General features: G+C 39.0%; 1 protein-coding gene across 8 annotated transcripts in view; it reads left to right on the top strand.

The window, feature by feature from the left end:
* The window catches only part of FRY (FRY microtubule binding protein), a 367201-nt gene that overhangs the window by 170430 nt on the left and 181102 nt on the right, over nt 1-15669 (top strand). For all 8 annotated transcript variants that reach the window (XM_061628447.1, XM_061628442.1, XM_061628443.1 and 5 more), the window contains 11 exons: nt 2325-2404; nt 3114-3194; nt 4549-4717; nt 5194-5286; nt 5378-5476; nt 7817-7918; nt 11713-11816; nt 12556-12664; nt 13230-13316; nt 14137-14308; nt 15240-15372. In XM_061628447.1, coding sequence (XP_061484431.1) covers nt 2325-2404; nt 3114-3194; nt 4549-4717; nt 5194-5286; nt 5378-5476; nt 7817-7918; nt 11713-11816; nt 12556-12664; nt 13230-13316; nt 14137-14308; nt 15240-15372 — 1229 coding nt within the window. The remainder of the gene's footprint in view (nt 1-2324; nt 2405-3113; nt 3195-4548; nt 4718-5193; nt 5287-5377; nt 5477-7816; nt 7919-11712; nt 11817-12555; nt 12665-13229; nt 13317-14136; nt 14309-15239; nt 15373-15669) is intronic.

The raw sequence follows: 15669 nt of genomic DNA, 5'->3' as shown, positions 1-15669 counted from the left end.
AAGAAGGCTAGGACTGGGGAAGGCAGCTGTGAGAGAACTAGAAAAGGTCCTCAAATGCAAAGATGTATCACTGAACACCAAAGTCAGGATCATTCAGACCATGGTATTCCCAATCTCTATGTGTGGATGTGAAAGTTGGACAGTGAAAAAGGCAGATAAGAGAAAAATCAGCTCATTTGAAATGTGGTGTTGGAGGAGAGCTTTGTGCATACCATGGCCGGCAAAAAAGACAAATGATTGGGTGTTAGAACAAATTAAACCAGAACTGTCACTAGAAGCTAAAATGATGAAACTGAGGTTATCATACTTTGGACACATCATGAGAAGACATGATTCACCAGAAAAGACAATAATGCTGGAAAAAATAGAAGGGAGTAGAAAAAGAGGAAGGCCAAACAAGAGATGGGTTGATTCCATAAAGGAAGCCACAGACCTGAACTTACAAGATCTGTACAGGGTAGTTCACAACAGATGCTCTTGGAGGTCGTTGATTCATAGGGTCGCCATAATTCATAATCGACTTAAAGGCACATAACAACAAATTTGTTCTTTTGTGCTTATGTAGAAGGCAGTTTTTGTGGTGTAAGACCAACATCCCTTTCTGTGCTCTACCATATCAGTCACAGTTTCTCCTCTACACTTCCTGAAGGATAATGTCTAATCATTTGAAGAAGCACATTTCAATACCTAGTCGAGATAATGGAATAGGCAGCTCAATTTCAAACACAGTTTCTAGGATTTAATGTGGTGTAGTAGTTAAGGTGCTGGACTACAATCTGGGAGACCAAGGTTCTAATCCCCACACTGCCATGAAGCTCACTGGGTGACCTTGGGCCAGTCACTGCCTCTCAGCCTCAGAGGGAGGCATTGGTAAACCACCTCTGAATACCGCTTACCATGAAAACCCTATTCATAGGGTGGCCATAAGTCGGAATTGACTTGAAGGCAGTCTATTTCCATTTTCAATTTCAACAAAGTTTGCTTCCCACTTTAGGATTGCAGACTAAAGCAAACTAGTGAGAGTTTTTCTATTATATACTATGGGATATGGGTTGTGTTTAGTTTCCAGTTTCACACACTGTGTGCTGACACTCTAAAAATGGGACAAACTACACATGTGACTGAATGGAGAAGTGAGGGAGTGACCTCTTCAAGCACTTTAGCATCCATGCTTCTCAGTAAGGTGTATAGATTAGTAATGACATAAAGGCATGAATTCTGTTATCTTGTTTGTCTTTTTCTTATATCAGATTGCAGATTATATTGCATCAATAAACTTGCAATATGCTAGGAAATAAATGGTATACTATTATTATTATTATTATTATTTTGCAAAGCAACCCAAAGTAACTTACAACAATAAGATTAAAACCAATTACAACAAACCCATTAAAACAGCCTTTCCCAACCAGTGTGCCTCCAGATGTTGTTGGACCACAACTCCCATCTTTCCTGACCATTGGGAATGCTGACTGAGGCTGATGGGAGTTGTGGTCCAACAACATCTGGAGGCACACTGGTTGAAAAAGGCTGCATTAAAACAACAAACACAACACAACCTAAAAACAGAACAGTACAAATAAAGACAGGTCTTGCATGACTTACCACATTAAAGAGACATTGATACCTAAAGCGCTTTGAATTTAGGGCCAAAAGCCTGGGTAAAAAGAAAGGTTTTGCTTGGTGCCTAAAAATAGATGGCATCAGGTATACCTCCCTGGGGAGAGCATTCCACAAGAAGGGTGCCACCACTGAAAAGGCTCGTTCTTGTGTTGCCACCCAACATACCTCCCTTGGAGGGAGCACACAGAGGAGGGCCTCAGATAAAGAATGCAAGGTCTAGGTTGGTTCATGTGTGGTCAGGCGGTCCTTGAGGTATTGGGGTCCTGAGCCACATAAGGCTTTATAAAACCAGCACTTTGAATTGAGCCTGGAAACTAATTGGTAGCCAGTGCAGTCATGCCAGATTAGCTTTATATGTTCCAAATGTCCTGTGCTGGTTAACAACATGGCTGCCAAATTCTGCACCAGCTGCAGTGTCTGAACTGTCTTCAAAGTCAACCCCACATATAACACACTGCAGTAATATAACACAGTGCAGTAATAATTATTTACAGGTTTAATCTTATCAGATTTTATGTTGTTACCCATGCTGAGAACCCTTCAGAGAGGAAGGAGGGGATATGAATTTTAATAAATAAATGAAGGCTGAGAACTGACACCTTGTTGTTGATAGGGGATATAGGGTTAGGGAGCATTAACTTCCGCTGGCATTGTCATCTCATTTTGACAAATCAGTTATGTTTTGCTTGTTTCTTTTTCAGATTCAGCTTCATCCTGTAATAGATGGTTTAGTACATGATGTTATTAATTTGGCTTTCAAGCACTTTAAATACAAAGAAGGGTAAGGCTCATTCTTGTACACAATCTCAAATATTTAGACATGTTTGCATGGATAGTCATTTCAATTTTAACACTTAACTCACTGCAGTGTCTATACTTGCTGTAAGAGAAGCTAAAGCTAGAATCAAACAGGAACATGGAATTCTCCTTGAAATAGGAATGCATAGCAATGCTTCTGAAATGGGTCTGCCAGTAAGACCTCTTTTCAGAATAATTTATACAACAAACTTAAAATCAGGTTTTTTTTACCAGTTTAACTGTCACGGTTGCTCCCAGAGAACCCTGGCACTTGTAGCTTGGTGAGAGTATTAAATATCATTATTAGAGTTCCATAGCCCTGCTCGCAGAATTATTGTTCTGGAAGTCTCATGTGGATGAAAAATGACTGTTAAATCAATTTAAGTCTATAGCGTAGGCATGCCATTCCCTCACCCCATTCCACTTTGCCTCTTTTCACAGTACAGAAGGCTTCCTCTTGAGAGAGCACTACAGAGGAGAATTGTAGGATATTCTCACAAGATTTGTGAAATCTTATAGAATTAGGTGTTCTTTATGGGAATATGGTGAAGAATGTACCCTGTACAGAAAGGTTTATGTACATTCTTGAATGGAAAGAATACCTAATGAACTTTGGTCATGTGAACTTTAGCTTTACTGTGCTAATATATATATTATGTATATTCTTAAACCTCTGACTTATCGCTTGATAGGTACCTTGGTCCTAACACTGGAAATATGCACATTGTTGCAGATCTGTATGCTGAAGTAATTGGGGTGCTAGCACAAGCGAAGTAAGTGTATGCAATCCAAATCTGAAATATTTTACAGTATTTTTTTTAAGGTGGGAATATTCAGTAAGAGCTATGCTTGTTTTCTCGCCTAGAAGAGAAATTAAAGGAATAAATCATTCCACTCATGAGCATTTTGTTTATCAAGCTGTGGCTTGGCATGGAGACCTATAGAGTCACGGAAGTTAGCTTTTATTTCTAGTCAAGCAATCCGAAGCCATTTTGACATGGGGTTGTGTAAGATTCATTTCCTTTAGCCCATTAATGCCAAATATGGAAAGCCTTATAGGAATGGAAATACTTTTTTGTAATCAGGGTAATTTGACAAAGGTCCATCATCAAATTCAAAAGTGGTATTTTTCATCCCATATGTGGTTATTTCATTTTACCTTGTGCGCTATAGAGCTGAAGTATTTGTGTTTTTTTCTTCCCCCAGAACAACCATAGTCATATTTGTAGATGGGAGTAAAATTGAAAAAAGCCTCTCTTTTTTTGTAAAATCATTTTCTTTCTATCTTTGATATTTTCTGAAATAATAGTGATCTTCCACAGCTAATTTGCAACTGTGCAAATATTCATAAAGCACTGATTTGTTTGAGTCCTTGAAGTACATATTTCTTTTTTCCCATTCCTTTATTCTATGTTCTGCATCTCTCCTGTTTTTGTTCTTTTTTTCATTTAAAAATATTTATGAACCAGAGCAGGGGTGGGGAACCTTTTTCAGCCCGAGAGCCTCATCTCCTTCTGGGCAACTTTTTGAGGGCTACATGCCAGCGGTGCGCAAGCCCAGAGGCAAAAGGGGGTGGAGCAATGAATACAAATGTTGTCTTTGAACTGTAGGCTCATTTCTGCACACAGTCACAGAGCCCTCATTATCCACCATCCAGACAAGCAAGAGGCATTATCAGAGTCCAAGGACACAGTCCAGCCAGGCAAAAATATTTGGGGTACAAAGCAAGGCCAGGGGTGTGTTGTGTGTGGCCAGAGAGGGCCAGAGAGATGTCTCGAGAGCCACATTTGGCCACCGGCCCAGAGGTTCCCCACTCTGTGGGTTGTCTTTGGAAAATCTGGAACCCCTTAGTTCAGCTTGTTTCCACTTGAGTCGGAGCCTGACGTTGGGGACCCCCTTGCCCTGCATGTATTGGTGGCTCTACTCTTGCACTTGCCATAAAGTGTGACAGTGGGGTTTCATCTGTTATTAGAGTCTCTTGCCTTTCAATCCTATAATGCACAAATATAATAGGGTTTCTGGTAGAGAAATGCTTTTTAATGGCAGATTTCAATTTTTTCAGCTGAACCTTATTTTGCTATCAAAATACTGCTTTGAAAGACACATCATTGTAGCTTTTTTGTTAAGATTTCTAGCTGTGAAGAAGAAATTTATGTCTGAATTAAAAGAGCTGCGGCATAAAGAGCAGAGCCCTTATGTAGTTCAAAGCATTATCAGTCTAATAATGGGGATGAAATTCTTTCGCATTAAGATGTATCCAGTGGAGGATTTTGAAGCCTCTCTTCAGTTTATGCAGGTAATGTAGTTCCATATCAGGTAAAAGCTGTACATTTTAGATGGGGCAATCTGGATACTTTACAGTCATGGGATTCTAGTAACTGATTTCCCTGTTATGTGGCTTTTATTCTCAAATGGATCCAATTGTAAAGAAAGATGGAGCGTAGGAAATGTTTACCATGTAAAGATGACTGACAAATGTCTTTTGTATAATTGTTGCTAGCACACACAGGTTTGCTTATCAATTTCCTATATAAGTGTAATTGGCAGATTATTATTCTTATTATGAGGCTGAAATCCTATGCATTTTTATCTAAGCGTAAGCCCCATTGAGTAGTGGGAACTAGTTAATTTGTTAAGGAAGACTGTTAAGTAAAATTAAGAAAAATATTCTATCAAGTATAACAAACAGCAGTGTTATACTTTTACACAAAAATGCAGGTATCTTTATTCTGTTCATATGCAGCTTTTTATTCCTGTTTCATTTTGTTCCAGGAATGTGCACATTATTTCCTTGAAGTTAAAGACAAAGATATTAAACATGCATTAGCGGGGCTGTTTGTTGAAATTCTTGTCCCAGTAGCTGCTGTAAGTTACTGTTGTTTACATGACTTTTCAAATTGGATTAGAAAAGCCATCTGGAGATAGAAATTTATCCTGACTTGAGGTCTCTTTCCAGGCTGTTAAAAATGAAGTGAATGTCCCCTGTTTGAGGAACTTTGTTGAAAGTCTGTATGACACAACGCTTGAACTCTCTTCACGAAAGAAGCACTCACTGGTTAGTAATGGTGAAGCTAAAATTCTTTGTCAGAAATTTCTTTAGGCAAGTTTCTCTCACAAGATTCTCAGAAATGGTTCCAACGTTATCTCCCTGTGTCTGACTCTGTACACAATAATTTACTGTATCTGTCCTACATCTCTTTTAGCCTAGGCATGATCTGGCTTTGCATGTTTCTGTCAGATCTAGTCATATCGTTAATTTCTGGCTTTAAAAATTTGTCAAAATTTTACTTCCATCATCTGTTATTCTCCATTTTAATGATTATCGTGAGGACTAGACGAAGGAAGGGAGTGTGTATTATTTGCCAATACAGATTAATAAGGCATTTCTCAAGCAATGCCTTTTTGGCAATCAGACCAATTTATGACAAGCAGTAGTGCCCTCTTCCCCTCTGTGTTTGCAAAATAGAATTCCACTTCTTTTTCTGAATTTAACAGTGGCATAGACATTTTTATTTGGGAAGCTGTATCAGAGCTGAATCAAATGAAGATATGAGACTCAGGATGCTTTCAACATTTTGCCTCTTCAACTGGATCAGAGTAGTTCCACATCATGGATTCTGCTAAAACCTTGGGCCTTTAAAAAAAGTTACCTTCATGAAGTAAAGGAGGAGAGGGAGAGAGCTCCTGCATGGATGGCCCTGTCAGTGTTGGGCAGTAGTGCTTACTCATACCTCCATGCTAATTTTGTTTTAATTAATGTGATGGTTTTCTCTTCATTTGGCCAAGCAGTGGCGAAAAATAGAGTAAGGAAGCTTGCAAATATGAGTAAATTAAGGGACGAGTTTGGTAACACTTACAATGTGTAATTTTTTCCCATAAGCAAATAATGTTGGGTGTGAACCAGCAAGAAGTAACCACCTTTAAGTCCTGTTGATTTCAGGGGGAGAAATCTAATCACATCCTTAAAAAGTGGCCTGCTCTGACTAGATCGTGTTTATTGATTCTAAAGTCAGCCAAAGTGGATTATATTTTGAATGATAAAAATACAAAAGACTTTTTCCCAGAATGCAAATCTGATTAATCATATTTCAAGTTGAAAGAAGTAGAATGGGCATAGAAATATAAAAATGAAGTGTGAAATGCAATTAAGTAAGTTGCACTGGATTTATGTTCTTTCAAGATTTAGGTTTTGAAAGCACTAGACTTTTTAGGGGTGGGAGTAAGGACTGAAGTAAAATACAAGAAAAGTCATGCTAGGTAATCAGAAGAATGCAAAATAGTAGCCATGTGTATTTAGGTACATTTTTATACATTGAGCTTACACTTACCTGGGAGTAAGTCCCATTGAACTCAATAGGACTTATTTTTGCAAAGGAATGTACTGTTAGCAGCCATTTGATTCCTCCACAGCAGTGGGATTCAGTGATCTCATTCAGAGTACTTAAGATGTAACTGAATAATGCTAAAGTGCATCATGCCGTTTCTTCCACTGTGAGCATAACTGAAAGAGTAACCTGGTTAATAGAACATAGACAGGAACTTCCGAATTAGCACAGAATGTAGAAACAGGAAAGCTATCCAAATATGCTCTTTGGATAATCCAGCTCTTCCCATAGCACATGATATCGCTGTTCATGAATGGACATGCACTAGTGATGTGTGGCTGTGGAGCATGGAGTTGAGGCTAGACCATGTGGCCCACCTCACATGTTCTTTCAATGTGCTGGGGAGCAGATCATTTAAATCTCCCTTTCATCTGATTCAAATGACATACATCTCTCATGGAAACATTATTTACAAATGAAAAGAATGTATACCAGTCAGTGGAGACTGATGGCTCTGATGTCAGTGGGGCAGTGTATCCCAACTTTAGTCCCAACTTTCAAGGAGCTGTCCAAGGTGCTACACTGATACCAGTTGTCCATAAAATAACCTGAAATATGAATTTATTTCTTAATTTGTCCAGTAAAACCAAAGACTATGTTTGCCTATACCATTGCTCTTTTGTAAGGGATCCTAGCTCTCCATGTTAGTGAATTCTTAAATAAGTAAAATGTATACATGTAATGTCACTTATTACAATTTTTCATAAGGATGCTACAGAAGTTGGCCTGTACTTCAGATGCTCTGGGTAATGCAAGACAAAAGTATTTTATTCTTCTAATGAAAAAGTAATTCTACATTTATACAGAGTAATTGTAAAAAAATCATAACAGCTTCAGAGATGTGATCTTTTAAAATTATGATATTGAACTATGTGTTTATGTTGGCTGGTGCATAAAATGTAGCACTGAACAGAGATTGGCCTCTGGTATTTACTGTGGATCTGGTCCTAAATTAGTTTCCTCTTTTGTTGTCATTCAAATAATTCTGTGCATCTTTGTCTCCTATTTAGGCTTTGTATCCTCTGGTAACATGCCTGCTTTGTGTCAGTCAGAAGCAATTCTTTTTAAACAGATGGCATATTTTCCTCAACAACTGCCTGTCCAATCTCAAAGTTAGTATCTCTCTCTCTCTCTTTTGTAATATGTTAGTTCATAGAGTATGTATAATGAATCTGCTACATATTCTCTTGACAGTGTTGAAGGCTCTTATATATCATAGTTTAATCTAGCCATATCTTTTCTTAGCTAGTATTGGATATTACTGAAGTGTGAGTGAAGGGGTAAGGGTCTCCTGGGAAGCAAGGCAGAGGCAGGTGGATCTGTTCCTATTCCAAGGAATATGATTAAACTTCAACTGCAGGAGCATAAGGTGTACTTGCACCTGGGAGCAGTTCACCTACTGGGACAGAGCCAAAGCTTTGTTTACCCGCTGGGGCAGAGCCTCCCAGCCTCCCAGTGGTGGAAATGCTGTTGCTTACGAAGAGAGGAGGTGGTGACAAGGTTTGAGTTGCTGGAGGGGGGGCTGTTGGATGGGCTTCACTAGTGTAGTCATGCAGCCCCAACCTCTCTATGTCCTTGCCTGACCCTCCTGGTAAGTGGCAGTGACTCTGCTGCCAGGAAGCTATTGCTCTGGCTCTTCTGCACTGGGCAAGCCACTCCCGCTCGCACCAATGCAGCTTAAGCCAAACCCATAGAGTTCAGATGGCAGATGCAGTCTTGAGCATTTGTACCTACAATTGTTACACAGAAAGTAGTTGTGTTTAGGATGTAGGTATAAAAAGCAAAAAGACCGACCTCCTGTAACTTTCCCTATAACAGTAGAAAAGGTTATAGGGACCTGCAACAAAATGTTACAGTGTGCTGTGCTTGTGTTCAGTGTTCAAGCTATCCAACCATCCCTTCTTTCAGAATACTCCATATCCCCTCCCCTTGTGTTTTCTGTTTCCTCTGCAACAACCAGCCAACTTTCTGTTGACACGGAGCATGCTCAGTCCTTATTAGATTGAGGTTTCTTTGTCAGGTATGCTTTAATTTGGATTCCTGCACTTAGCAGGGGGTTTGACTCAATGGCCTTATAGGCCCCTCCCAACTCTGCTATTCCATGATTCTATGATTCTTCTGTTCTATGTCTGCAGTCTTTGGGGTTCCTCTGAGCGTATTGATGTCGCCCTCCAATTTCTCAGTCGCCTTGTTTTGGCTACATAGCTGTGTACCTGCATTCACTATTAGTATATATGATAAGGTTAGATAAGATGACAAGAGAGAGAGGGCTTGTTATTTTCCCCTTCTGCTCTTCCTGCTTTATTTCATAAATATTTATGCATTGTTTGGATGGCTAACTTCTCATTTTTACTTACTGAAATGTGACTTTTAATGTAAAATGGATGTATGATTTATAAGGAACATAATTTAAGGGCCAGTGGATTTATATCCAGCTATTTATCACAATTATGCATTTTTTACAGCAAAGAGGGACAGTCATTTGATTTAGAGACTTTGGTTTTGCCCTGGTTAGAAACTGGTCTAAGGAACTTGTTTAAATTGCCCTATTGTGCCAACATAGTTTGAATGTTTTTATTATTTAGAAGCTTGGAAAGTATTTCAACTGTATTATTTTGTTCATGTTGAACTATAGCATTAGTGTGATTGTCTATTTGTACTCAGCATGCCTAGGGTTCAACCCACTTGGCACTGTGACTGTGCTACCACCATCTGTTTCAGCAGAGGTAGCGTGCCAGAGAGCTTGGTGGATTACATTTATTTACCTGGAGAACTTGGAAAGCTGGCTAATCAAAGCTCAGCCTATTGCCATCCATGCACAAACAAGTAGTAAAATGAAAAGGAGACTGTCAAGCAGCCCTGTAGGTCCAGTAAAATTATACCTAAGAGCCATAACAGGGCTTCTCTGTCATGTCCACAGGATAACACACTTGTACTTGTGTTGAAGGACACATAGTGGTCCACTATGAGGGCTGTCTCCTGTACTCTCCTGCACTGAAGGAGCCTAGTATTTATAATTCTCAAGCTTCATGAATGTTCACATCATTTCCTGTGGCTTATTGGTTGTAATCTGCCAATTCCTCACTTTATTTTTTTTTAGTTAAGAGGCTTTCTTTTTCTAGTACTGACCTTCTTTTATTCAGTGTTACCAAGGCTTAGAGATATTGATGGGATATACTGTTGTGTAGAATGACAAGTTCGGGTGCTTTTTTTTTTTAAAGTACTTTAGTTACATTGTTTAATGTGTAATACAGATTCTTATAGCTGCCTGATTTAAAAGCAATAAAGTCATGGATAATTAGTATTTTAAATATAATAACCATTTCTCTGCAGTCTGCTTATGGTATGAGATATCCATATTAGAGTGCCAAATAAATAAATAAATAAAATAAAATCCTGTCTTCAGCTTATTCAGGTTGCTTTAGAAAAAAAATGCTTCCAGGAGTTGATAATGCATTGTATGACTGTCAAATTGTTTGGCTTCTGTCACACCATGGAATTAGATTCCAAATTCATGGCATAAAGCACCAAGTGAGATACTACAGCTATGCAAACGTAATGCTTAGTTGACTGAGCCTTTGAAAACTGAAATAGTCAAAAATCAAACTATTCACAGTCAAACACAAGTGAACTGTCCTACACTATAGTGAATGTACCCTACACAAGAGTGCCATGTATAGAGTTTGAGATGCTTTGTGAACTTTTCAAAATTTAAGTAGGAGGCAGAACCCATTTGCAGTGTATCCAGTTCAACGCTGATGAAATTGTGTCTCTTTCTAAACCAACTTGAATTTTTACACATACCAGATTAGAAGCTTCATTGGGTGTACACACATGACCTTTGCCCCCACCCCAGTCTTTCTCTCTCACACACTGCCATTCACTTCCTCTGTCCTCTGCCCACCATCTTCCTCCACTGAAAGTAACAAAAGGCCAATTTTCACAACTAGACAGGCATGCAGCTGAGAAGTGCAGGACCCTCCCCATTCATCAATAGTTTACCTCTCAGCATCCCATCTGTCCAAGCTGTTCTGTCCCATCTGAGGTCACCTATCCAACTTCAGCTGAGGAGAAAAGTGACTGGAAACAGAAGTTGCAAGGAGAAGCTTCCCCCACTGGTGGGGGAAATACTTTAGTCTACATTCCTCACTCACTCACTTGTATGGATAAAATTGGATCCCCCTCCTTTCTGTATGATAGGGGGAGATCCATGTTAACACACACACAGAGCTGTTGCTGTCATATCTAGTTTGGCCTTAAGTCTACCATGATGCGGGACTTGCAACTCCTCCTCTCTTTTAGGGATCCAAACAAGCTTATGATCCACATTTTGTGAAATTCTCAGTCTTAATCATTTTTGTAAACCTTTTATTTATTTATTTATTACATTTATACCCCGCCTTTCTTTTCATGATTGAAACCCAAGGTAGCTTACATATTGTTCCCAGGTGGTCTCTCATCCAGGCACTGACCTGACCTGACCCGACCCTGCATAGCTTCAACAGGGAGTTGGCCTTACGTGCCTTCAGACCATAGCCTGGGGCCAATAGCCTGGGACTATTACCAATAAGACATTCAAAAACTGTTCTTGTCGTCCATCTGAGACACCAGCCCCCAAATTGGAGAAACCCTGAAACCCAAGTTTGTATTTTACACAAGTCCTACTCAGAATAGACTCACTGAAATTTCAGTAGGTCCATTCTATTGTTGGATGCATCCCTCAGTTCCCCTAAGATGCTTTTAGAAGGTCTTTCCTGTGTGCAAGAATTCAGTGGTGAAATATGTTGTGCCAACTCATTTGCAATCATTTAGTATTTACTGTTTTTACTAAATAATGTGAAGAGTTGAAGAGTTAGGAAATTATATGTTTGAAAACTATATGTATTTGTGTTTTTGGTTGTTTTAGAACAAAGATCCCAAAATGGCTCGAGTTGCACTGGAATCCCTTTACAGACTGTTGTGGGTTTACATGATTAGAATTAAATGTGAAAGCAATACAACTACTCAAAGGTAAAGCTATGTATTCAGATTTCATTATTACTGGAATGTTTCCCACATAATAGTCAAACAAGTAACTTTCACTTGAAGGAGAACAAATCAAAGAATACAATTATTTTGTACAATTTCTCAGCATTGCTTTGGAAAATACCATAATAATAATATTAAAAAATCTGGTTTACTTCTACAGGTTTCTGGTATGTTGTAATTGAAGTTTTTGAAATTTGCAACAATATACTCAAAAGGAATAGATAAACAAATAAATGAAATGATCAAACTGTGAAGTGGACTTCTAAAAATAATTAACAGGGGAGAAATAAACTCCTCCCAGTAGTACTTCCACATCGTCCCTAAGTATATATTTTCATCCTGATGCAGCTAGGAAGCCTGGAGAGGGGTGGGGGGGACCTTGGAGAGGGGGTGTGGCCTGAAGAGAGGGATAGATGGAGAAGCTAGGTCCCTGGGCCTGAGATTCCTCATTCCTGCCTTACATAGTTATACTTAGGGAAGCATCAGTATTGTTTTCTTGATCTGGGGAAGCTCAGTGTGACTCATTTTAACAACCTTTGGGAATGCACTACAGGCAGAAGGCTGATGTGCCTTTTCATCTGGAAAAAAAAGAGAACTCTGTCTTTCATCATTGCTTTCCCTCTGAGATTTCTTGAAGCTAGTTTCAAATGTTCAAACAATATAACAGAAGGATGTCTTGCTAGGAATGAACTTGTGTCAACATTTTCTTTTTGTTTTACAGTCGGCTTATAACAATCATCACAACTCTTTTCCCGAAAGGTTCCCGAGGCGTGGTACCACGAGATATGCCTCTAAACATCTTTGTGAAAATTATACAGTTTATTGCACAGGTATGGAAAATATTTACAGGTTTTAAGAAGTGGATATTTGTTATCCTGATATTGCACATTTGCTGCATTCAGATGTCATTCTAAACCAAGGATGCAGAACCCATAGCCCTCTAGATGTTTTTAGACTACAGCATCCATCATCCCTGACCAATGGACGTGCTGTTGTAGTCTACAATGGCTGGAGGGCCACAGGTTCCCATCCCTGTTTTACTATGGTGTAGCAAGAAGGGAGTAAACCCGGTGAGGAGGGAGCAAAACTTGCCTCTTTTCCTCCATTGTAGGATATTAATTTTCCAGGTAGGCAATAGGAGCCATTCATTTCAGTGGAGAAGTAAAGAGGCTACACTGGGGGTGGGAACCACATTTCTGTGGCAGAAAGTAAATAAAGCCTGTCATAGTGATGACTACTGGTTATTTATTAAGGGAACAATCAGCCAAGATGGTGCTGTAGATGAAGCTTTGCTAAAATGAGTTGCAGTTGTACAAGAACATGGTTGATGTTCACTTTCTATAATTTCATCAGGCTCATTGTTAATATACAATAATTTCTAATTTTTCCCTGTAGGAACGTTTGGATTTTGCAATGAAAGAAATAATTTTTGATTTTCTTTGTGTTGGAAAACCTGCAAAAGCATTTAGTCTCAACCCAGAGGTATGGTATTATTATACTTTATAATGTGGTTTTAGTGTGTGTGTGTGTGTATGTGTGTGTGAAAGAGAGAGAGAGAGAGAGAGTGTCAGTCACCTGTTGCCCTTACATTTTCGTCAAAGACAAAGTCTCAAATTGCCATCTCTCTGGTTCCCAATTTCATTTTTACAGTTTCTCTTTGCCATCTTTGTCCCCCCAGCTGTTCCACATACTTGGGGAAAAAATCTATACAAGATGATGGCAATACGTAATAACAAAAGTGAAAAGGGGGAGAGAGCAAGGACTAGACCTAACGGCTAGTTGCACTATATACATTCTGTAACAGATATACTGCTAGTACATTGAGCATGTAGTTGAAAGCATATGACGACTCCATTAAATGTTTGTTACAGATCACTTAGCTGTGAGAGTGAAGTCATGTTCTGAGCTAAAAAGGGTTGAGGTGTACTCCATCATCACTCTCCTCTTTCATAGGACTCTTTCATTGGAACCCCAGTCTACCCATGCAGCAATGACCCGTGTAAACGTCTGATAGCACTACAATGATCTCCATATGTTTTCCATATGGACTGTACATCTCAGGTGTTAGTTAAATGAGTTAAGCATTGACCATTGCTAAACTCATAATGCAGTTGCTCTAAACGTGGAGGTTACTCAGAAAATCTTGTCTATGAGCAGCCTTGTTAGATCATCCTGAGCTGGCTGATTAGAAACGGGGAGGAGTCTGGTACATATTGGATGAAGAAAATTATTTGTAAGATTGCAATTTGATGATATCTTTAAAACGTGATCTTAATGACTTTGCTCTCCATCATATTTGTAGAGAATGAATATTGGTCTGAGGGCCTTCTTGGTTATTGCGGATAGCTTGCAACAAAAAGACGGAGAGCCTCCTATGCCTGTTACTGGTGCTGTGCTTCCTTCTGGAAACACGTTACGAGTGAAGAAAACATACTTGAGCAAAACTCTCACAGAGGAGGAAGCTAAAATGATAGGCAAGTATCAGGCATATCTACTAGTTCATGGACTTACACAGCAGCCTTGCAAAGTTCTCAAAAGTTGCCAGCATAGAGATTTCAATCTGCACTGAGTTGAGCATGCCCAAGGACTAGATGCATACTGAAGAATGCACAGCAAGTCAGGGAGAGCTGAGTCGCCACCTTGTCGCATGTGGATAATTTCTAGTTTCAACCCTAGTGTTTGAGCATGCCTGAAATATAAAAACTAGCAGGGACAGGATAGAAATGACTAGGGTGTTCTTATTCCACCATGCTGATACAGCTTCCTGAGTCTTCCAGGTATGGACATTATTGAAAATAAAATGCTAGGCTAACCAAATCATATATCTGATCCACAAAGACTGTCAGAAGATGTTTTCCTGAGAACTGGATATGCAAACAGCTGGGAGGGCAAGTCATTCTCACGTTCCAAAGTCATGTGTCAGTGCTAAAAAGCACAAGTTATGACTGGTGGCTCCAATGTCAGTCGGGCAGAGAATCTGCTCCAGGTTTTAGTCTGAACTTTCACTGAGTTGTCCGAGGAAAGCACCTTGGACAGCTCCTTGAAAGTTAGAACTAAAATCCAGAGCTGATTCACTGCCTCACTGACATCGGAGCCACCAGACTCCACTGATTATGGTTGGAAATTATGAGATACTTATGCATTAAAAATGTGACTATTTTCTCAGTAACACCCTTCTGAACATTCTATATTATATGTAATCTTAAAAGGCTAGAGATGACACATAGTCATAGAAATGATTAGGGTTATGTATGTGTTGTTCGCCCATACAAGTGGACAACACATGATTGAAATAAATATTTCTGCAGTTCTGGATTTCATATTAATAAACATAAAAATAGAAAAAATATAATTTTATATTTATCTCTTTTTAAAAATAAATCAATCCATTGTGTGCTTTCTCAGGCATGTCATTGTATTATTCTCAAGTAAGAAAAGCTGTAGACAACATACTGAGACATCTTGATAAAGAAGTAGGACGGTGTATGATGCTCACTAACATACAAATGTTAAACAAAGAACCTGAAGATATGATTACGTGAGTGTTAAATTATGAATTATTTTAAGTTAATTTGTGTGGAACTTGATTAGTAAAAACTAATCTGTTGGGTTTTTTTCATCTTCCCGCCCCTAAAAGACAAGATCTTATAAAAATGGTTTGCTAATGAATAGGATAAATGTTTTCTACACCATCCATGTCTGGGCCAAAACCAGATAATATTCACTAATAGGCAAAAAAACCCTTGCGGTTTAAGAACGTACCTATAGACAACAGATATTTCTATCAAACTTTAAATAGCAGAGAAATTGGGCAGCTATAGTGAATGCATCGGGG

The sequence above is a fragment of the Rhineura floridana genome, chromosome 5 (assembly GCF_030035675.1).
Source record: "Rhineura floridana isolate rRhiFlo1 chromosome 5, rRhiFlo1.hap2, whole genome shotgun sequence".
Lineage (NCBI taxonomy): Eukaryota > Metazoa > Chordata > Lepidosauria > Squamata > Rhineuridae > Rhineura > Rhineura floridana.
This window is presented reverse-complemented; position numbering and strand designations above follow the sequence as displayed.